We start from the raw sequence: 25,014 nt of genomic DNA, 5'->3' as shown, positions 1-25,014 counted from the left end.
GCAACGCAGCTTTAGCATTTCCAAACCAAAGGCAACGCAGCTTTAGCCTTTCCAAACCAAAGGCAACACAGCTTTAGCATTTCCAAACCAAAGGCAACACAGCTTTAGCATTTCCAAACCAAAGGCAACACGGCTTTAGCATTTCCAAACTATATTTTCAAACCACATTAAGGGCACTGACAGATCAGTAAAACCATTCACAGTTTAATTGACATGTGTCCAGTGTTATTCACAGCTCAGACTGAGAGACGTGACCCTCTCGCTCGCCCAGTTTGCAGAGACTGACTGAGGCACTCAACACTTCCGGGTTTTATAGTCCCTCCGGAAGGGGCGTGGCCTTCAGGAGAGAGAATCTCAACATTTTTTAAACACTAATGACTCTTTTATTTTACATCGATGGGAAAATCCTCTTGTCCTGTGCAACGGTGGGGGACTCTGAGTAAGATGGCCAAAAATCACTGTCGTAAGTGGCAGCTTTTTTTCTAAAATCAATATACAGAACAGGAAGTGGTCAAGATCAGACTTTTAGTAATATAGATAGCTGCGTTCCCAGCACCGAGCCTTGCAGTACCCCATTATACATTGATAGTCTTCCAGTCTGAAGAAGGGTTTCGGCCCGAAACGTCGCCTATTTCCTTCGCTCCATAGATGCTGCTGCACCCGCTGAGTTTCCCCAGCAATTTGTGTACCCCCATTATACATTGCTTGCCATTCTAAAAGGGATCTGTTAATCCCTACTCTGTTTCCTGTCTGCCAACCTATTTTCTATTCATGTCAGCACTCTACTCCATGTGCCCTATTTTTGCCCACTAATCTCCTATGAGGGACCTTATCAAATGCTTTCTGAAAGTCCAGGTACACTACATCCACTAGCTCTCTCTTGTCCATTTTCCTAGTTATATCGTCAAAAAATTCCAGAAGATTAGTCAAGCATAATTTCCCCTTCGTAAATCCATGCTGACTCGATTCGATCCTGTTACTGCTATCCAAATGTGCCGCCATTTCATCTTTTATAATTGACTCCAGAATCTTCCCCACCACTGATGTCAGGCTAACTGGTCTATAATTCCCTGTTTTGTCTTCTCGCGCCTTTCTTAAAAAGTGGGATAACATTAGCTACCCTCCAATCCACAGGAACTGATTCTGAATCTATAGAACATTGGGAAATGATCACCAATGCATCCAGGATTTCTAGAGCTACTTGTACCCTGGGATGCAGTCCATCAGGCCCTAGGGATTTATCAGCCTTCAGTCCCATCAATCTATCCAACACAATTTCCTGCCTAATGTGGATTTCCTTCAGTTCCTCCGTCACCCTAGACCCTCTGGCCACTAGTATATCAGGAAGATTGTTTGTGTCCTCCTTAGTGAAGACAGATCCAAAGTACCTGTTCAACTCATCCTGCCATTTCCTTGTTCCCCATAATAAATTCACCTTTTTCAGTCTTCATGGGTCCAACTCGGTCTTAACTAATTTTTTCCTCTTCACATACCTAAAGAAGCTTTTACTCTCCTCCTTTATATTCTTGGCTAGCTTACCTTCGTATCTCATCTTTTCTCCCCGTATTGCCATTTTAGTTATCTTCTGTTGCTCTTTAAACGTTACCCAATTCTCTTGCTACCCGCTCATCTTTGCTACATTGTACTTCTCTTTTATTTTCATACTGTCCCTGACGTACATTGTCAGCCACAGGTTGCCCCTTACTCCCCTTGGAATCTTTCTTCCTCTTTGGAATGAACTGATCCTGCACCTTCTGTATCATTCCCAGAAATATCTGCCATTGTTCTTCCACTGTCATGCCTGCTAGGGTATCTTTCCAGTCAATTTTGACCAGCTCCTCCCTCATGGCTCCATAGTCCCCTTTATTAAACTGTAACACTGACACCTCCGATTTACCCTTCTCCCTCTCCAATTGTAGATTAAACTTGACCATATTATGGTCACTACCTCATAATGGCACCTTAACCTCAAGTTTCTTTATCAAATCCGGTTCATTACATAACACTAAATCCAGAATCCAGGGTTGCGTTGGGGGACCAGGCCTCCAGTGGGGGCCATGGGTGAGTGGTGGAATATTGCGTTGGGGGAACGGGTTGCGTTGGGGGACCAGGCCTCCCGTGTGACAGGGACCCAAACAGGTCGCCCTTGGTCTAGTTCACACTTTGAACTAAAATGGGTGTTCACAGGCCAAACCTTGAAGTCACCTTGTGTTCACAGGCCAAACCTTGAAATATATGTATAATGGTTATTTACATTTGTAATTTATTTACGATGACATAGAAGTCGTCTATTTGGCCTATTATATGATGCAGCTCTCAGAGAAGTACTCCCATTCTCCCTCATATTTTCCTCGAGGCCTGCAACCTACTCTCTCACAGGCCCGTGAACTCCCTTTTGATTCTTGGGCTACTTACGCACAGTAAGGAGAAACCACCAGTACATAGAAACCACCAAGCCAACTAGCACATAGGATGTGGACAGAAACTGGAGCATCTGGCAGAAAACCATATGGTTAAAGAGAGACTATGCAAACGTCATACAGATAGCACCTGAAGTCAGAATTAATCTTGAGGTCTCTCGAGTTGTAAGGCAGCCTAGTTAACTACAACAACATTATGCTGCCTGGCATAGAAAATAAAACTGACAATGAAAGGTCTGTCTGACTGTCAGCAACTTGCTTGATGAGAAAAAAAAAAGAACTAAAATACAGTCCTTACAAGTATCCATCTTCTTTAGTGTACATTTGTGAAATTATAAAGGGTAAGGGGAATGCCACTCAGTGTAAATTAATCTAATTACATTCCCCTCAATCACAATCTAATTTGTAAAACATTAAGTTGGTTCATAATCTTATGCAATCAACCCCAATCACATCTAGGAGATAAAGCAGAGGAAAGGACCTCATAAATTATAGAATGGATAGATTCTCCAGAGATGCTGCCTGACCCACTGAAAGCACTTTGTGGCCCTGTTGCTTTGTGTCTTTTTTTGTAAACCTGCATCTGCAGTTACTTGTACCACATCGTTTTATTTGACACTAGACTATGTGGGACTCGTTGCGAGGGGGGGGGGGGGGGGGGGGGAGCGGCCTTCGGCGTCACAAACACACACTAACCACCCCCCACACACACACGCAAACCCCCTCCTTGATATTATATTAATATTATTAATTCGCTCCTTTTACCCCACCCCCTGCCGTATCCACTCATGCATAACCCCCAACTGCGCAGGCGCGGCTAGAGAGGGGGCTGGGTGGAGGGGGAGGGGGTTAAAGAGGGAGAGGGAAGGGGGTAGCGATTGAGGGGTGGGGGGGCGCAGAGATACAGGGAGGCGCAGAGAAGCGGGGGGGCAGAGAGGGAGGGGGCAGAGAGGGAGGGGGGGCAGAGAGGGGGGGGGAAGAGAGGGGGGGGGAAGAGAGGGGGGGGGCAGAGAGGGAGGGGGGACAGAGAGGGGGGGGAAGAGAGGGGGGGGAAGAGAGGGGGGGGCAGAGAGGGAGGGGGACAGAGAGGGAGGGGGCAGAGAGGGAGGGGGGCAGAGAGGGAGGGGGCAGAAAGGGAGGGGAAACAGAGGGAGGGGAAACAGAGGGTGGGGAAACAGTGGGAGGGGAAACAGAGGGAGGGGGTAGGGCCAGAAAGCGAGGGGACACAGAGGGAGGGGGTAGAGGCAACATTTACCCAGGTCGTAGAGCAGCAGCCTCCCCACAAGTGCCGGGCCTGAGCGAGGCTGCAAGTGGGCCTGGACCCCGAGCAAGGCCCTCCTCCCCCCCCCCCCCTCAGTAACGGCCACCACGGTCACCTTCCCATCGCACTGCCCCGCACCCTCGACCGCGCAGTGATAACGACCACCGCCGCCATGTTCTAGAACTTCAAGGAGCCCAGCAGAGTGCGCAGCACGAGCTGAGCAGCAGTTTAAAGACGCTACGTTACAAATTTAAAGAAGTAAAAGTTGAAGCCAAGAAGTACAGAAGACAGAACAGGGGTGAGGTCACTCGCAGCGCAAGCAGAGGCAGGCAGGCAGATCCATTGTGACGTAATCAGCGAGACCATCTCGTTTATTTTCTGTTATTTGAAATTTTTGAAATTTTTCATAAATAACTCGAGAAATAATGCATGAATTTTTCAGATAAAGCAATTTTTGATTTCACAGGATAAATCTCTACCGGAATATTTGGATCTGGAAATCTGGAATTTATAAGAATGATTATTACAGCAATGGTATTACGAAATCACTGTTTGACCGCAGAAACTGAGGGGAACGTGAACAGGATAGGTTACAGGAAAAATTAGTGGGGTAATGCGAATTACTCTGTGAACTGGCATAGAGTTGATGGACCAAATAGCAAGGAAGAAAATGTCCTAATATAGAAAACGCATCTGGATCACTAATATCTTTTGGGCAAGAAATCAGCTGTCCATACCTAGCTCAACCTACCCAAGCCCAACGATGAGGTCGATTGTTATGCGCCAACCCAGTTCAGGGGTGATAAGGGACCTTGCCGGAGGTATGACACTCACAGGGAATTCAAGCAATATACAACATTTTTAACATGATGGATTGGCAGACTGAATAAAGTAGTATCCACATTGTTGATTTAAACACCTTAGCTTAATATTAGTTTGGATTCAATTTTGCATTCACAATTTCATTTAATATTTGTCCCTTAAACATTGTCAGTACAAGGATAAAAGCCCAAAGCAAAGGAATGTTACAGCTCATGTTTTTAAATGGAAAGCTTTTCAGTATATATTAGCCTATCAGGGCACTGACCATAATGCTAATTGTCAATTGTATAAATTTGTCTTTTATATCATTATAAACAATAACAATCAAGTATACGTTTAGTCACCCATTCATGTAACTGAAGATGCATCAGCCAGGATACCAACAGAAAGCCACTATAATGCATTTTTAATGCAATGTTTATATTTTTTCTTCCAGTAGAAAAGGAAGCTTGCATCTGCAAATTTAAAAATAATTCTAGCTACTCAGTCAGTTGTACATCAAGGAAATTGCCCTTTACCTACCTTATGAAACATCAAATCCCCATTTACACTAATCCCATTTATTATCTCCCCATCAACTATCCATATGCCTCTCCAGTGCCCTGCTCAGAGCCAACCTAAAGTGGCCAATTAACCCATTAATCCATACAGTATATTTGGTTTGTGAGTGGACATCAGAGCACTAAAAAGCAACCCAATCTATCACATGCAGTATGTGTAAACTTCACACAGACAACACGGAGGGGGTTCAGGATTAAACCTGGGTCATTGGAAATGTGAGGCAGCATATCTGCCCGTTGACACACTGTACCATGATACTTTAAATGGGTTTTAAAGCAAGGTCTATTTCAGTTTTCCAAAAAGCCAGCAAGGTTTTCAACAAAAGAAGATGCTGCCAGGTGGACACAGAAAAGAGAGGTGGGATTATGGTCCAGAAGTTAAGATGTCTGGGAAAGGGGAGCTAACATTCAAGGAATATCAGAGCCATAGGATAAAGAGGGGAAAATCCATCGGGGGGGGGAGGGGAATATTAATTGAGCATTGGCGTTGGAAAATAAATAATTACAGAATAACAGAACAAAGTGTCAGGGTCAGGAGATCTTCCACAAGAATTGGGGCAAGGGGTTTCATTGGGGACCTCGGAGGATGGCTAGGTCAGAGTGCAGCAATAGTTGGTGGGGATCGGATGTGGTACTGCATGGGGACACTTCAGAAAGTCACATGATTTGAAAGTCCTGTAGAACTTCAGAGTTCTCAAAGTGTTAGTTCATTAGGAGATTCACGTGTGACAGAATTGCAGCCTGGGACCAGTGGGGTTGAGATCAAGTTTTAGCATAGGGGAGTTGCTGAGGCATCAAAAGAGAGATAAAGGATTTATACCAAACATTGTAATCCTAGGCAATAATGTTTTTACTGGGAATGCCTAATGATGGTTATAGGACAACTTAATCTAATTTTCCCAAGGATAAAATCATCCAATATGTGACCAAGACATAAATTGCAACAGGCACACAAGGGAAATGCCCAGTTGTGTCTCGGAGGAAAGAGAATTGGCTGAGGAATAGTTACCGTTGTTTTTCAAACTGGGAAAAACTATTTTTCCATTATGTAATTCTGAAAAAGAAAGTCTAGATCATGGAGGTTTAGGTTTATTACTGTTATGTGTACCAAGATATAGTGAAACACTTTAGTTTGGGTGCTATCCAATCAATCAGATAATATTATACATGAGTACAATCAGATGAAGCGAAAAAAATGAGTGCAGAATAGTTTCTCAGCATTGTAGTGTAACAGTTCCACAGAAAAAGTCCAATGTCTGCAATGAGGTAGATTGAAAAATCAGATTTGTCACCTAGCTTATGAGAAGGACCATTCAGAAGCCTGATGACAGAGGGGAAGCAGCTGTTCCTGAGTCTGGTCATACACACTTTCAAGTTTTTGTACTTATTTGCCTGATGGGAGCGAGGAGGAATGACTGGGCTGGGAAAGTCCTTGATATGTTGGCTGCTTTCCCTCGGCAGCTTGAAATGTAGATGGTGTCAATGGTAGGATATTTGGCTCTAACTCCATGATTTGTTTAAAAATATTGCTGACTTGACATATAAAATGCTGTTTATGTTATTAATTGATACAGATTTTTTAAAACATAATTAAGACAAAATATATTGTCAATGAATTACAGATACATTAGAATAAATAAATAATTCAAAAACAATAAATGTTCTAATTGGAATAAAAAAATGCAGATAGTAGAATCCAAAATAAAACAGAATGCTGGAACCACTCAACAGTTAAGACAGTATTAATAGGGAGATTAAAGAGTTGACATTTTGGCTTTAGAACAAGACGCATTTTTATTAAGTTGCAAAAAAGGCATAGTCTGAAGAAGGGTCCTGGTCTAAAACGGCATCTGTCCATTCCCTCCACAGATGCTCCCTGACATAGAATTCCTCCAGTACTTTGTTTTTTTGTGGACTCAGAGTTTTCTATCCATTAGTTAATCCCTAATCTACATCAGTATATTACCCAAATCCCACATGCTCCAATTTTGCATAATAACTTCTAGTGTGATCCTCAATCAAAGCTCTTCTTAGTTCCAGTAAATATCAACTAGTTAAAGATTAAACAATATTATCTAGTTAAAGATTGAACAATAAAGATTGTATGGAAGCGGCCATTCCAGGGTTCCCAAGCCGCTGAGAGGACTCTCCCGACGCCGGAGCAACATCACCCGGTGAGAACGGCCTGGAACATCGGGCCTCCGTAGAGGCAACTGTGAAGGCCTCAATAGGCCAGACTATGGGTGAACTGGGGTTGGGGACTGGACTTTGTGCCTTCCCTCATAATGGGAACCATTGTGGGGGGATGTTCTTTATGTTTAAAGCTCTTATTAATGTTATGTCTGTATTCCTTCTTTATGTGCTGCAAAATGGCAAGAAGCATTTCACTTCACTACACCTAGGTGTATGTGAATGTGACCAATAAAATACCTTTGATACCTTTGATACAATATGATTTGTCGAATCACATTGTTCTATTATTATTTTCAAGATGCCCTGTTACCATTGCCTTAACAATAATTAAAGTATTTTTCAAACAACAGGTTAACTGACCTGGATCTCCTCCCTTCCTCTTGCCATTATTTCTTAAATAGCATGGATATATTTAATCCCTCCAAATTTTGAAATCAATTGGAACAACCAGTGTTTCTACTATACTAACCATTTCTTTCAAGGGATGCAGGTCATCAGAGCCTGGATATTGATCTATTCTCTATCCTTCCAGTATATTAATTGATATGCAGTCATATTAATATACATATTAATTCCTCCAGTATTAATTTTCCAACAATACTAATTTTTTTCAGTTCCTCATTTCCAAGAGTTTTTGGTACTTTCCTCCAGGAAGATGATCATAAAATACTTGTTCAGTGTCTTTGCCATTGCTTTGTCACAATGATTCCTCCAGTAACAACGTGTTGCCTGCAGTCACCTTACAGAAGCATCAATTGCACAAGTATCTTAACAACTTAATGGTTGAGAAAAACTTATTTGGCTGTTTTAGCACATTTATAAAACTGATTAGTGTTTCCTTATGTCAGTCGATCATCCCTTTAGGTAGTCGTGTTTTGAATTGTCATGAGACTATTCCACATTGGCCTTGAAATGCACCTTTGAGATTCAACTTATGTAGGAAAGATAAAATTGATCTTTAAGTAATCAGCATTTTGAAAAACTGCCAGTAAATTACCTCTTTTTTAGGCCAAGATCTAATGTATTGTCAAAAGTGTTTTGGTATCACTATCAATATACATTTAAATGAAAGAAGGAGAATACAAATTTAAAAGTTACGATTCTATATGTGGATGTTCGTATTCTGAATTCTAACCACAGCATCCAAGGTTTCTTATCTATATACATTTGGGGAGAAATACCTTTAGGTCTTTTGAAAAGAAAACAAATTGGTCATGACAAAATTTAATTACACTAGGAACTGACTAAATAGAGATTCAGTAGCAGGAATAAGCGAGTTCGGTATTCCGAAAAACGCAAGGATCCATGGAATTTGTCAAAGGTCACTCGCTATTTCCGAATATCTTTCCTGGTCCCAGCACACTGAAGCAATTATAAATAGAGCACATCAGCGCCTCTTCTTCCTGAGAAGATTACGGAGAGTCGGTATGTCAAAGAGGACTCTCTCGAACTTCTACAGGTGCACAGAAGAGATAATACTGACTGGTTGCATTGGGGCTTGTTTCGTCAACTTGAGCGTACAGGAGCGGAAAAGAATGCAGAAAGTTGTGACCAGTGCCCAGTCATTCATCGGCTCTGACCTCCCCACCATCGAAGGGATCTATCGCAGTCACTGCCTCAAAAAGACTGCCAGCATCATCAAGGAACCACACCATCCTGGCTACACACTCATCTCTCCGCTGCCATCAGGCAGAAGGTACAGGAGCCTGAAATCTGGTACATCCAGGTTCATGAACAGCTTCTTTCCCACAGCCATCAGGCTATTAAATTCGCCATCAAACAAACTCTGAACTATAACAGCCTATTGCACTTTATCTGTTTATTTATGTGTATATATATGGTCACACTGAACTGTTCTGTATTTATGCTTACTATATTCTGTTGTGCTGCAGCAAGCAAGAATTTCACTGTCCTATCTGAGACACATGACAATAAACTCTCTTGACTTGACTATAAAGAAAAAGCGAACGAAGCGCTGACTGAATAAACTGTGTATAAATTCTTATCTTTATTCATGATTTATGTGTAAAAATATATTTAATCTGAGGAACGGTAGCGGCAGAGCAGGGTGTAACAGAGGGGGTAGATGCGAGTGGGAGGGGGGGAGACTGGCCCGGCAGAGAGACATTCTCGGCAGCTGCACGCACGCAGATTCGCGTCTCATGCGCTGCCAGGATCGAACCTGGGTCCCTGGCGCCGCAAGTGCTTCCAAACCTCCACTGGACCAACCCCCCCCCCCCCCCTCCCTCGAGTGTGCCATCCCCACCCGGGGGCAGCCAGAGACGTCCGGATCTACAAAACAACCTTTATTCCAAAGGGCTAAAGGCTGTGCTGGTGAACTGAAGATTATGGTGAATTTCATCATAAACATCTGCCTTCGTAGAGAGGTGGTTCTTCATAAGTAGGAAATAGTCATGTTTTCCAGGATCTTGTTGAAGACATTTGTTGTTCAAATGTAGTGTTGTACAGCGTAGACAAGGTACTAGAGGACTGTTTTTGGATATTGTGTGCAAGGCTCATTTTCTTGTATGACTCAGTAACTTGAAGCATGGCCTCCATGCATCAACTGGACACTGCAGCTTGATGATTGAGGTTTGGAGCAGATTGGAGGCAACGTAGAAAGAACAATTTCCCCATTAGTCCACAATGTTAGTTACACTCAAGTGGGTACCATGTGGAGACTATGTGCATTACAGCAAAAGAGATTCAGAAGTAGTATTGGGCGATGACATGAAGCAAATGCAAAATGGTGAAGAATTTCTGCCAATTATTAAATATGAGGAGAATGTTCCAGAATCCTTACTGATTTATACAATCAAAGGCTTTGGTAAGATTAAGAAAGGTCATATACAGTATAATGATTGCTGGTATCCCTAGCATTTCTCTTGGAGTAGTCGGGTGGTGAAGATTATGTTCACTGTGCCTCAAGATGATTAGAATCCATGCTGTGGGTCATGGAGAAAATAGGAGGCTACTGAGATGAAGTTATTGAGGAAAACCCTGATGATGGTATTTCTTTTAGTAGACCCCTTTGGAGTTGTATTTGAACTTGAAGATAGTCACAATTACAGTGAAAGGAATAAGTAAATGAGTGTTTGCATGGCATTTCTAAGGTCAACCAGATTGGTGTAGTGAACACAATCTATAATAGGCACCTAAATAACATTATAAAGACCGAATTGTGAAACACAAGACACATTTATCAAACTCCACTGCAAATTAAATTGACTTTAATAATGTTGCTTTAATGGGCTCATGGCTGCCTATGATACCAATGCTCAACCAGAGACAGTAAATTCTAAAAGTTGCTAGGCAACTGTAGCTTTCCATTTTACATGCTAGGATTCTTTTGGAGGAAAGATTGCCTTTTCATTGTTTCTCCAGCTGTGAAGAGTAACAACATTAATATAGTTATTTTTTTCTACTTTCTATGCTTAATAAATTTAATTCCACCTATCCTTACAGCTTCATCCAGATTGTGCCATCAATACCTACAATTTCATACAAATGTTCTTGCAACAGGCACCCAAGATCAGCTCAAAACATAAAAGAGTAATTACTTGCAACTTTGTTTACAAAGTGACAAAAATAAATATTCTAGTATTTCTTAGCTGAATTCTTGGCTATCAGTCCAGAATAAACCATTTTTGTTGGTCTACATTTGGAATAGACCTTAGAGACATTAGGTCGACACAAAATGCTGGAGAAACTCAGCGGAACAGGCAGCATTTCTGGAGAGAAGGAATGGGCGACGTTTCGGGTTGAGACCCTTCTTCAGATCGCTGGGGTGTAAGCTACCCAAGCGAAAGATGAGGTGTTGTTCCTCCGATTTGCGCTGGACCTCACTCTGACAATGGAGGAGGCCCAGGTCAGAAAGGTCAGATTGGGAATGGGAGGGGGAGTTAAAGTACTGAGCAATCGGGAGATCAGGAAGGTTGAGGCGGACTGAGCTGAGGTGTTCAGAGAAACGATTGCCGAGCCTGCCCTTGGTCTCGCCGATGTACAGAAGTTGATATCTGGAACAGCGGATACAATAGATGAGGTTGGAGGAGATGCAAGTGAACCCCAGCCTCACCTGATGAGACTGTTGGGGTCCTTGGATTGAGTCGAGGGGGAGGTAATGGGACAGGTGTTGCATCTCTTGCAGGGGAAAGTACCTGGGGAGGTGGTGGTTTGGGTGGGAAGGGACGAGTTGACCAGGGAGTTGCGGAGGGAACGATCTCTGCGGAAAGCAGAAAGGGGTGGAGATGGGAAGATGTGGCCAATAGAGGGATCCCATTGGATCTTTAATGGGAGGGGGAGTTAAATTTGACATTTCTGTCCTGGGCCGACTCCATTGTCAGAATGAGGCCCAGCGCAAATTGGAGGAACAGCACCTCATATTTCGCTTGGGTAGCTTACACCCCAGGGGCATGAACATTGACTTCTCTAACTTCAAATAACCCTTGCTCTTAATCTGTCTCCATCCCTTCCCCCTTTCCAGTTCCCCCACCAGTCTTACTGTCTCTGACTCCATTCTATCTCTGTCCCGCCCACTCCCCTGACATCAGTCTGAAGAAGGGTCTCGACCCAAACGTCACCCATTCCTTCTCTGCAGAGATGCTGCCTGACCCGCTAAGTTACTCCAGCATTTTGTGTCTACCTTCGATATAAACCAGCATCTGCAGTTCTTTCCTACAAATTAGAGACATGAGGATTTGATACAGGTGTGCCTCAAAACAAATTCTGGTACATTTTGGGCAGATTAAATTGTCATTTGGTTTTGGTTAGGTAATTCCTTTAAATTTACACGATTTCAAGATTCATGCATTAAACTAACTACCTGTATATATATATATTTTTTTTTTTTAATATTTAATTTATTAGAAGCAAATGTACAAAAATAGAACCAACATATAAAATTATACAGTTATTGTACAGCTTCAGTTTTATCTTTTTAGTTTTAGTTGGAAGGAAGAAAGGAGAAAAAGCAAGAGAAAAAGTGTGATGTGCAAAGATAGAACCCCTGGACTACCAAAGTAGTGTAGCCAAAGAGTGAATAAATGAAAGAAAGAAGAAAGGAATAGAAAAAAAAGGACAAAAAGAAAAAGGGAGAAAAAAGTGGTGATATACCTGCCTCAAATCCCTTCCCACCCACCTCACCCAACCCATAATTAGATTTAGATCCAAAGTTGTGTTGTGCCACGCCATCCTTGTAATAAATCAATGAATAGTGTCCATGTCTTCGAAAAATGATCTGGTTTTTCTGCCAAGACAAGTCCAATATTTTTAAGATGTAGCGTCTCGGACATGTTTATAATCCATGTCTTAAGAGTAGGGGCTGATGTATGTTTCCAAAATTTAAGTATTATCTTTTTCACCGTTATCAGGCCATAATTAAGGAAACGTCTTTGAAATAGTGATAGCTCATAGCAGGCTTCTGAAGTACCTAGAGTAATCAGTTCCGTGCCGGGATCCAATTTTATTTTCAGTGTTTTTGAAAAATCTTCAAAAAATCCTCTCCAGAAATTATGTAACTTTATAAAAGATACTGTACGTGCCCACCCCCGGTGGAAAACTTCGAGTGAGCTTCCGTGGATGTTAATTACAATTAGCTCCGCCCCTTACAAAGTAATATTGCAAAACAAAAACCGGACTAAACAGGATATTATGTAAACAGAAAAAACAGAACAAAGACTGTAAATAATTTCCTTTAAGAGGGTTACATGTCTTCTTATATCTTGCCTCTAAGTGTGTATTTACTATTTAAATACCTTATTTAAATTAAAAAATCTTGCTTATTGATATTCGTATGTTAAATACATAACCGGTTAAAAACCGTCATGCTTGAAGGGATTAATATGAATCTCCAGCAGTCTCACCGGCAGAACGAGAGTTCTCTCTCTCTCTCCTCCCCTCTCAAACCGCCATCACATATTCTTTCTCGCTCTGACCTGGTAATTGCTGGAAATTCCAACCGCCCCCCATCGGATAGATATTAAACATATTTGAAATATAAACCAGTACATTGACTGTTGCCTAGAATTCGTAAATCACGTGCCATTAGGTATTAGATTAAAATAAACGGATTAGTATTGGGTATTAGGTTAAAATAAACAGTTTAGTACGTTTGTTAGTATTTTATGTGATGATAATAGCTTTAGTTATATAATTTGTTAGTGTATTATGTCGTTAGCATACGTTTAAATTGTTTTCAATGCTGAGTTGTTCAAAGATCTTGAACATTCTCCTCATAAACACGGGGACCTTGAACAATCTACCCGCTTACATTCCAATCTATCTCTGATAGGTATGTCTAGACTTAAACGCCTGTGAACCTGTCGGCCATCTTATTTGTAGGTTTTTATATATATTTTTATATGAAAAAACAGATTATATCAGTCTACCCCTTATAAATACATATAAAAGGTGTACGTTAAACACACGATGTAACAAACAGGTTCAGTGAAAGTTCAGTAGGGCATAGCCCTGCTAATCAAACAGAGCTATGTCAATTATTTCTTATCTACTTATACCTTTAGGTCCTTTTTTAACTCTTGTGCATATTTAAATGCATCTTCTGGGTCGATAAAGAAACGTTCCGATCCTCCGCATGTGACCCTTAATTTGGCACGATTCATTATTCCATATCTCAGGCCTGGGATGTCTCTGAGAATAAGATGTATCTTGGTGAAGAGAGCTCGCTTCTTGACCACCTCTGCTGGATAGTCTCTAAAGATTCTTATATTTTCTCCTTCAAACATCAGGGTTCCTGCACTTGTCACTTTCTTCATGATATCTTCAAGAACTGATATGTCGTGTAGTTTAAGAATAATTTGTCTTGGTGGGGCTCCAACACCTGATCGGGCTCCCTGGACTAGATGTGCTTGATCAATTTTAGGTCTCTCAGGCAGATTAAATGCCTGTTAAAGTAAGTTGGCAGTGAAGACACGAGAGTCTTTTCCACTTTCCTTCCCTTCCTTCACTCCAACAATTCTTAAGCTTTGGCGTCTGGACCGGGCTTCTTGCGCTCAACTAAGGGTGGAGGGGAGCGATCCCATATAAAGAGCTGAGGGTGGGGCAAGAACTGGCACACAATAAGACGCACCAGGTGATTGGGGCTCCCACTAGCTGCCTCCAAACTGCGATCCCTGGCGCTGTCAACATCTTGTCCCCCTGATCTTCCACTTCACTGACTGCACCACAACGCCCACCCAACCCTCATCTCATCCCCCAACTCCAGCATGACCCCAAAGCCCCCTCTCCTCTGAGCATCCTTCCATTTAGCACCCATCCCCCTGAGTTCTATCCCACTCTCTCTGGACCACTGCCCTCTTCAAATCCTGTGCCCTGGCTTTGGCTCTGCGGAGGTCTCAACTTCATACCACTGCACCCATACCTCAATGAATTTCAAACCCACCATTACATTGAACTTTTTTGTCCATCACCTGTGCCTCTACAACTCTTTCTTTGACAAGGTGTCTTTGTCGCCCACTGATAACCATTTTTTCTGTCTCCAACACTTCTGTTCCTCTTAGACACGTCCTTCCAGCCTTAATGGAGTATGGAGGAAAGAAGGAACTGCCCAAGATCCAAAGCATACCACCACATCTGTAAAACATGGTGGTGGGGGTGTTATGGCCTGGGCATGTATGGCTGCTGAAGGTACTGGCTCACTTATTGTCATTGGCTCACATATCACCTCAAAACTCATTGGCCGGCGGTTCATTCTACAGCAAGACAATGATCCTAAACATACTGCTAAAGCAACAAAGAAGTTTTTCAAAGCTAAAAAAATGGTCAATTCTTGAGTGGCCATGTCAATCATCCGATCTGAACCCAATTGAGCATGCCTTGTATATGCTGAAGAGAAAACTGAAGGGGACTAGCCCCCAAAACAAGCATAACCTAATTATGGCTGCATTACAGGCCTGGCAGAGCATCACCAGAGAAGACACCCAGCAACTGCAGATGTCCATGAATCGCAGACTTCAAGCAGTCATTGCATGCAAAGGGTATGCAACAAAACACTAAACATGACTACTTTCATTTACATGACATTGATGTGTCCCTAACATTATGGTGCCCTGAAATGTGGGGGGGGGGGGGGGGGGGGGGGGGGGGGGGGGGGAACAACTATGTATAAACACTGCTGTAATTTCTATATGGTGAAACCAAAATGTCTAAAAATGGCTTTTATTAAGGATTTTCTGGTTTTCTTTAATCATTCAATACTTGCCCAAGCAACTTCTAGTTCTATCTTTGAAATTGTTTCTAGAACGTTCTCCAACATAAGCCTGTCATCATTGAGTTTGTCCTTGGATCCGTTTCTAAACATGGATACAGCGGCTTCAAATTTCCAGTCCTTCAGTACCATCCCTGAATCGCCAGATATAAAAAAGGTTATGGCCAAGGGTTCTGCAATTTCCTTGGTAACCTCGGATTCATTCCAAACAGAAAACACTGAAGTCAGGTAGCATTTTTGGAAAGAGTGAGCATATCAGGTTAAGTCCCTTCATCAGCCAACTTTGACCTGAAACTTTTTTGCTCTTCATAAATTGTTGCTTGACCTGTTCATTTTTTAATCGTTCATCAAATTCTCAAGATAGAAAAAGGAAGTGACATATTTAACCATGAGAATGTTTCCAAGTTGTAGGCAAAGGATAGTCTCAAAAGATCAAGATCAAGATGTGCAGACAAGGTAAAAGTCCAGGTAAGTCCAGAGTCGGCTCTTCCCCACCGGAGACCGCGGCTTCAGGCTGGTGTAGGCCACAGGCAGGCGGTCAAAGATCTAAAGTCCCCGCCGCAGCCAGAAGCACCGCAGAACGCAGGGCCGACGGTCGAAGCTTCTCTCCAGGGGTGATGGTAAGTTCACGCCGGGCCCGCGGTAGAAGTAGGCCGCGGGCCGGCAGTGGTGACTTCTTCTCCTCCCGGTTCCCCACGAGGGATCCCGGGCTGCGGACGCCGCGCCAGCTGGAGCTCTGCAGAGCGAAACGGAGCGCTCCCCTCTGGCTCCCCGCTCCACGCCGAGATTCCACGCTGCGCCCGCCGCTGAAGCCCCGGGCACGTCTCCGGGAAAGGCCGCCCGATCCTCTATGTTAGGCCACGGGGGAGGCGACCTGGAAAAAGTCGCCTCTCTGTGGAAGAGGGGACCTCACCCCCCCCACCCCCCCACACCACCCCCGACACAAGACACACAAAGAAACATTAAAAACACACTTTAAAACATACTAAAAAAATAAAAAAGTTGAAAAAAAACTAACACGCTGCTGACAGGGCGCCGGTTTGCAGCGCCCCCACCGACCAATTTGAATGTCCTTCCTCAAATTAGGAGACCAAAACTGCACACAATACTCCAGATGTGGTCTCATCAGGGCCCTGTACAACTGCAGAAGGACCTCTTTACTCCTATACTCAAATCCTCTCGTTAAGAATGCCAACATGCCATCAGCTTTCTTCACTGCCTACTGTACCTGCATGTTTACTTTCAGTGACTGGTGTACAAGGACACCCAGGTCTCATTGCACTTCCCTTTTTCCTAATCTGACACCATTGAGATAATAATCTGCCTCCTTGTTCTTGCCGCCAAAGCGGATAACCTCACATTTATCTACATTATACTGCATCTGCCATGCATCTGCCCACTCACTCAACCTGTCCACGTCACCCTGCAACCTCCTAGCATCCTCTTCGCAGTTCACACTGCCACCAAGCTTTGTGTCATCTGCAAATTTGCTAGTGTTACTTTTAATCGCATCTTCTAAATCATTAATATATATAGTTGCGGCATTGCGGCACTCCACTCGCCACTGCCTGCCATTCTGACAGGGACCCGTTTATTCCTACTCCTGAGAAAAGAATTGTTTCCTGTCTGTCAACCAATTCTCTATCCATGTCAATACCCTACCCCCAATACCATGCTCTCATGTTGCCCACTAATCTCCTGTGTGGGAACTTATCAAAGGCTTTCTGAAAGTCCAGATACACTACATCCACTAGCTCTCCTTCATCCATTTTACTTGTCACATCCTCAAAAAATGCCAGAAGATTAGTCAAGCAGGATTTCCCCTTCATAAATCCAAGTTGACTTGGGCTGCTATCCAAATGCACCATTATTATTTCTTTAAAAATTGACTCCAGCATCTTCCCCACCACCCGCTCCTTTCTTGAAAAGTGGGATAACATTAGCTACTCTCCAATCCACAGGATCATTGGAAAATGATCACCAATGCATCCACGATTTATAGAGCCACCTCCTTGAGTACCCTGGGATGCAGACCATCAGACCCAGGGGATTTATCAGCCTTCAGCCCCATCAGTCTACCCAATACTATTTCTCGCCTAAAGCAAATCTCTTTCAGTTCCTCTGCCTCCCTAGATCCTGTGTCCTCTAGTACATCTGGGAGATTGTTTGTGTCTTCCTTAGTGAAGACAGAACCAAAGTACCTGTTCAACTCTTCTGCCATTTCCTTGTTCCCTATAATTTCACCTGTTTCTGCCTTCAAGGGACCCACATTTGTCTTTATTAATCTTTTTCTCTTAACATACCTAAAGAAGCTTTTACTATCCTTTTTTTATATTCTTGGCCAGCTTACCCTCGTAATTCATCTTTTCACCCCGTATTGTCCTTTTTTGTAACCTTCTGTTGTGCTTTAAAAATCCCCAATCCTCTGGCTTCTCGCTACTCTTTGCTATGTTATACACATTTTCTTTTAGTATTATTCCATCCCTTGTCAGCCATGGTTGCCTCTTACTCCCCTTAGAATCTTTCTTCCCCTTTGGAATGAAATGATCCTGCATCTTCTGGATTATGCTCAGAAATTCCTGCCATTGCTGTTCCACCGTCATTCCTGCTAGGATCCTTTTCCAGTTTTCCTGTATATATTGAGAAAGCTGAGTGCTTATTTCAGATTTCTAGCACCTGTAGTTTTTCTGATTTTCATTTTGATTGCATTCCGTCTGGACCAGGTGAACGATGAACACTAAATATGGGTAAAATTTTTAGTACCTGCTATTATTTATTTTTTTTAAACTCATCTAGAACTTTGCTAAGACATCAGAAGTATGTTCTTTTTCTATCAAGACAGACATAAAATATTCATTCAGGATCTCAGCCATGCTATCTCCCTGAGTAACTTTCTGATTCATCCCCAATTAGCTCAACTTTTCCTCTTGCAATCCTTTCCCTGTTCACATGCCTCTAGAATATATTTATTTTGCTTTGCTCACATTTTGGTTCTCTTACCTCCTTTTTAACTTTCTCTTAACTTTATATAATCAGCATTGATCTCACTTTTGTTAACCAGTTTGCATTTGTTTTTTTTAATTTAAATTTTAATTTTTTTTAGAAGCAATGTACATACATAATAATCATGGTATATAACATAATACATTTCATGTACAACTTCTTTTTTATTTTTTGATAGAAAAGAAAGAAAGAAAAAAGAAAAGCTTGAGGATAGTTGTGATGTGTAGGGCGCAATAATTGACGGTTAATGATTGATATTTAGATAAATAGACTGCCTCCTTAGAAGTGTAGGGGGAAACAAAAGCCACGAAAATAAAAGGGCCTTAAGAAAAGAAAGGAAATAAGAAGAAAATGCAAAAAAGATAGAACTAAACAGAAAAGAAAGGGAATGTGCCTAATTCGTAACGTTACACACCCCTCACCTAGTTCTAAAACGGTTACTTTCCAGGGTTATGTTGCACCATAGTACACTTGTAATAAATCAATGAAAGGCGACCATATCTTGAAGAATTGTTCTGGTTTTCCTGCTAGAACTCCAGTTTGCATTTGTTATGTGCTTTTTTCCTGTTCTATTTCACTTTCAAAAAGATTGAGTGAAATAGAGGCAGAAAATCAAGACCAGGGAGACCTTCATAGGAATATATTAGACGATAGCCAAAACATCTCCATCTTAAAAGACTCCAATTATAGTTTTGTCTGCTAAGTTTTGATTCCAATTTACCTGGCCCAGATCTGCTCTCATCTTATTCAAACAATCATTCTTCAATTGATTAATTTTATATTGGCATAGTCTATGTAATTTTCTATGGCTATTCTAAATCTTATATATTACAATCATCACTTTTTAGATATTCTTCATGTGACAGTTGTTCTGCTTGGCCCAGCAATGCTGCATTGATCCTTATGGCAGAAACATAGCGATCAAGAAAGTTATCCCCAGCACACTTGAAATTCTTCCCCTCTTTGCACCTCACACTACTGCTACTTACATCTACATTGATAGTTGAAGTCTGCCATAATCACTATCCGAAGGCTCATGCACATTGTAATAGCGCCACCTTTGTGTCGGTGGATTGTAAATGGTTGAATAAACCACAGTACACTGTGCAGTCGATATCCGATCACCAGCGTGTCAACTCGTATTCTGTGTCTGAGCATAAGATATCACAAAATGGTGACGAGGATGGGATTGCGGATTCCCCAGTTTTATTTGTTTGTGTAGATATGGAATTCTACAGATGCACGGAGAAGTGTTGTATAACTTTCGGTGTCACGGAAAGCTATAAATCCGGTCACAAAGTTTGAATTCTGTGAGACTGTTAGAAATCCAAAATGGCGGTGCCCAGAGGGTACATCGGACGATTGGGTGAGTTCCAGCAAAGCTGTGAAACATTCAGTGCGTACATCGAACGTTTAGAGATGTTCCTTGCTGCGAATAACATTACTGAAGTAGAAGCTTCTGATGCGGAATCAATAAGTTTGAATGAAGTAACTCAAGCTAGGAAAAGAGCAATTATCCTCACTGAAATGGGCCCCGATGTTTATGATATGGTAAAGAATTTGTTAGCTCCAGCCAAACCAAAGGACACGCCGTTGAAGGATATCCTTAAGAAGTTAACAGAACATTAACACCCCAAGCCCTTAGAACTAGCTGAAAGCTATCGATTTGGAACGAGATGCCAACTTCCAGAGGAGGACATTAGTCATTTTATTGTGGCACTTGAGGTTATCAATTCATTGTAATTTTGGAAATTTCCAAGATCGGGCGTTAATAGACCGTTTCGTGTGTGGACTGAGAAGTGAGCAGATCCAAAGTAAGCTGATGACGGTGTATGACCTGACATTTGAAACAGCTTGTAAAACGGCTTTGTCAATGGATATGGCAGAGAGGGGTTCTAGAGAAGTCAAGACAACTTCTAGACAAGCAGCGGAAGAATTGAACAAGCTGCAGTCCAGCAAACCAAAGACGCATAAGTCGACAAAGACGTCAGAGAATCGTTATCCATGGAAGGGTGGCAAGACCACTGCAAATTCATGCTATCGCTGTTTAGACTTACATCTAGCATAGTCTTGTCCGTTCTTCAAGGCGGAGTGTTACTTGTGCCACAAGATGGGACATCTAGCGAAGGCTTGTCGAAAGGCTAAGTAGAGCAATGGTTCAACAACAAGTAAGCGTCTTCAGTCGCTGCATTCTGTGGATCAACTGCAGGCAGAGGAAGAGCCTCTCGACATGTACACCATCTGCAGCAATGAGCTAGCGAACCGGAAGACAAAGAATGTGTCCGTGCAAGTCCAGTTGAATGGAGCTCATGTTACATGGAAGCCGACACAGGAGCATCTGTGAGCGCGATTCCAGAATCTGTGTATTGGGAGAAGCAGAGTCAAATTCTTTTGGAAGCGAAGTGAATCGAGCTACCTGGTTACTCAAGAAAGGAGATTCTAGTGTTAGGATGCGTACAACCAGTTAGGTATAAGGAGCAACAGGCGGAGTTGCCTTTCGTAGTTGTAAAGAGAGATAATCCTGCTTTGCTAGGTAGGAATTGGTTGCAGATCTTGAAGCTAAACTGGAACGAGATATTCTTCGTTCGCAAAGATATTCAAGTGTCCGGAGGACATAATCGAGAAACATCTGAAGGTGTACAACGATCAGGGAGAGCCAATCAAGGGGTACAAGGCGAAAGTGCGTGTGAAGCAGGATGCGACACCAGTGCATTGCAAACCCTGGGCCATGCCGTATGCACTTAAGGACAAGGTTGAGAAAGAACTCCAAAGACTTGAAGCTGAGAACATTATCAGTAGTGAATGGGCAACACCCATTGTACCCAAGTTGTACCTAAACCTGATGGCAGTGTTAAACTTTGTGGTGATTATAAGGTAACCGAAAACTAGGTACTTGAAGGTAGCATACCAGATACCCTACCAATGGCAGAGGATTTGTTTAGCACCTTCACAGGCGGCAAAGTCTTCACAAAAATGGACTTGACAAATGCCTACTTGCAGTTAGGTGTAGATGACAAATCTAAATCCAAGCTGATTATCAACACGCATTTGGGATTGTTTCAGTTCAATAGGCTCCCATTTGGTATATCATCAGCCCCAGGAATTTTTCAAGGGGTGATGGCACAAATTCTGGAGGGAATTGAAGGTGTAGTGTGTTACTTGGATGACATCCTCATCTCAGCCCCTGACAGGCAGACACATGATGAAAGGTTGGAATTGGTACTCAAAAGCCTTGAAACACACAGTGTAAGAATAAAGGCACAGAAGTGTGAGTTTTTTCAGAACTCGGTAGAGTACTTGTGTCATAAGATAGAGAAGGATGGTTCTACACCCCACCAAGGGTAAAGTTGATGTGATCAAGAACACGGCCACTACCAGAAACATCTCTGAGATCCGATCCTTTTTAGGATTAGTGCATTATTCTGGGAAGTGTGCCAAATCTGTCCACCTGTTTCAATCCCTTGAACGAGCTCTTGAGAAAAGATGTACCATGGAAGTGGACACGTGAATGTAACCAACCTTTCAAGTCATGTAAAGCTCAGTTGGCAGAGTACAATGCTTGTTCATTACGATGTCAATAAGCCAATGAAGGTAGCATGTGATGCTTCACCATACGGTGTTGGTTGTGATCTCTCATGTGCTAGAAAATGGAGGAGAGCCCAATAGCATTTGTGTCTAGAACACTCAGTGCCAGTGAGAGAAATTATGCGCAAATAGAGCGAGAGGCTCTCTTGCATGGATTTTTGCCGTTAGGTTTACAAATACTTGTATGGTAGAAGGTTTGTAATCGAGACAGATCACCAGCCGTTGACAGTGATCCTAAATCCAAAGGCACACATACCAACTCTGGCAGCAGCCAGAATGCAAAGATGGTCATTGATATTGTCTGCATTCCAGTATGATATTCAGTATAGTAAGGCAGCAGAGCACAGCAATGCTGACGCCATGTCTAGATTACCTTTGAAAACAGACGTTACCCCAAACAGATTTTATTTCTCTCATGTAGATGAATTACCTATCACATCAGGGGACATTCAGAAGGCTACTCGCACTGACAGACTTTTGTCAAGAGTGCAGGAATATGTTACAAATGGATGGCCAAACAAATTGCCAGATTCAGAGGCAGAACTGAAACCATTCTTTGTACGTAGGAATGAACTCTCAGTAGACCAAGGGTGTCTCATGTGTGGAGCGAAAGTTGTAATCCCTGAAAGATACGGAGTAAAATTGCTAGGAGATCTTCATGACCAGCATTTGGGAATGTGTCTAACAAAGAGTCTAGCTAGAAGCTATCTGTGGTGGCCTGATTTAGAAAAGGACATAGAACAAATGGTGAAAGAGTGTAGCACATGTCAAGCTGTTGGAAATAATCCACCAACAGTACCGCTACAGCCATGGAAATGGCCGGCTAGAGTGTGGCAAAGATTACACGTTGACTTTGCAGAGTTAGATGGACAACAATCGTTCATTGTGATTGATAGTCACGTCAAGTGGGTTCCGTTGAACAAAACGACATCCAGCAAAACGATAGACATTTTGCGAGGATTGCTTGCGTCCTATGGATTTCCAGAGGAAATTGTGTCTGATAACGGACCTCAAGTCTGTTCACAAAAGTTTGGGCAATCATGAAAGGGAATGGTGTAAAACACAGTAGAGTCGCTCCATACCATCCCACTTCAAACGGAGCAGCAGAACGCACAGTGCAAATTGTGAAACGTGCATTAGTCAAACAACTGCTGGATCCAAATCCAAAGAAAAGACAGTTGTCTCTGTCTCACAAACTGGCTAACTTTCTGATTACATATCGAAACACACCTCACACCACTACTGGTCAAACGCCAGCTGAACTGTTCTTGAAGAGAAAACCAAGAACAAGGTTTTCACTGTTGAGACCAAACTTGGCTCAAATAGTAGAAGAGAAACAAAATGTGCATGGTGCAGTCAATATCCGGTCGCCAGTGTGTCAACTTGTATTCTGTGTCTGAGCATAAGATATCACACACATCACAGTAAATTCCCTGCAAATTAGTTTTAACACTAATTATTGGCCATGAGAATAGTCTGTGCCATCACATTTCCATTATCTCTTAAAAGCAGACTCTTCAATTGTTTTTGATGATTCTCTACACTGCAACATTCTTCTTAAATAATAAAGCCACTTGCAGTGATATCGACTGCACTGTGCACTGTGGTTTATTCAATCATTTACAATCCTCCGATACAAAGGTGGCACTATTACAACTCCTCCCACCTTAAAGAAAACGTTATCGCCTTGTTGACATTTTTGAATATAACATAGTTGACATTTTTGAATATAATAAAACGGCATGAATTTATTACAATCTTGTCTGATAGTTTACTTGTATATAACCTGAATAAAATTAGGGAATAATGCATATATGTTGCATATACAATTATATGTGCATTTCACAAAATAAACTTTGCAATTAAACTTAACCACTGGGTTTCTCCTTCTTTCTGGATATCTTCCCTGACCAAAAGTTTCTGACTGTTTAGAACCACATGGACTCATTTTTCATCGAGTCAGGCCTTCCTTTTGACCTACATTCATAGATTCCAGTCCATCAGTCATCTGTCAACCACACTTGAATCTCCATTTTCAGGCTGGTTCAAACTCTCACTATCTTGTGTACCTTCTTGTACCATTTTTGGTTCATGCGTTGGTACCTGTACTTGAGTGGTAACCAAATTACCACTCGTCTAATTGATCTGGTTGCAAACCCCTCTGAGCTTGCATAGGCATGACATGGTCAATGTGTACTTTTCTCACCTTCTCACTTCCAAACATCTTGACCAAGTATGTCCGTGGACCGCACTTTGCACTACTCTTCCAGGTAACCACTTCACATCCTCCTTTCTCCCCATTCCCATCTTTCCTGAACAGGTTGATGATATTCCCATGCAGGAATATTTATAGCATATCCCTGCCCTTTTTATAATTAGTCATAAGATGACACATAGTTAACTGAGCTTGCAACTCAACAACTTTGTTTAATTTGCTTTGCACATTCATTGTAAACCCATCTTCTTAAACTCTCTCTAGATCGGGGTCAGTCTAAAAGGGTATTATTTCTTGTTCTAGTGCAATTTAACTCTCCCAATTATTTAAACATTTTCTCCCTCCTTTTCAGGGCAACCTGTCGGATTGATTTTGACCTCCCTGCTCAGAACCAGAGAGCCTCATTGCAAGATCCCAACTAAAGAGGTGCAAATCAGTCCAGCTGGTTCATTCTCTGAGATGAAGGAATATCTAATATTCAGTAGCTGAGAGTTTGCTTACACTGAAAAGCAACAGTTAAATTAAGGACATATGTTAGAGCGTGGATTTAATAAAATATTTTCTGATGCACAATCTTAAGAGCATTCTGTCAATGGCCTTAAGCTGCAACGTGAGGGCTGGGTGAGTGAGTCATGACTATTAATTACCTACCTTCGAGAGTCTTCTTTATTCTTCCAATGAAATGCATCTTCCATATACCTGAGGAAAATAACCTAGGTTGATGATTTAGT

At 42.1% G+C, this 25,014-nt stretch overlaps 1 protein-coding gene across 18 annotated transcripts in view; it reads right to left on the bottom strand.

Moving 5' to 3' along the window:
* The window catches only part of magi2 (membrane associated guanylate kinase, WW and PDZ domain containing 2), a 407,390-nt gene that overhangs the window by 341,484 nt on the left and 40,892 nt on the right, over positions 1-25,014 (bottom strand). For 13 of the 18 annotated variants that reach the window (XM_033039820.1, XM_033039821.1, XM_033039826.1 and 10 more), the window contains exon 2: positions 24,935-24,982. The exons of the other annotated variants lie outside the window; for them this stretch is intronic. In XM_033039820.1, the coding sequence (XP_032895711.1) occupies positions 24,935-24,982 (48 nt within the window). The remainder of the gene's footprint in view (positions 1-24,934; positions 24,983-25,014) is intronic. 18 annotated transcript variants of the gene reach the window in all.

The sequence above is a fragment of the Amblyraja radiata genome, chromosome 21 (assembly GCF_010909765.2).
Source record: "Amblyraja radiata isolate CabotCenter1 chromosome 21, sAmbRad1.1.pri, whole genome shotgun sequence".
Lineage (NCBI taxonomy): Eukaryota > Metazoa > Chordata > Chondrichthyes > Rajiformes > Rajidae > Amblyraja > Amblyraja radiata.
The sequence above is the reverse complement of the archived record's forward strand: the minus strand, read 5'-3'. Positions and strand labels throughout refer to the sequence as shown.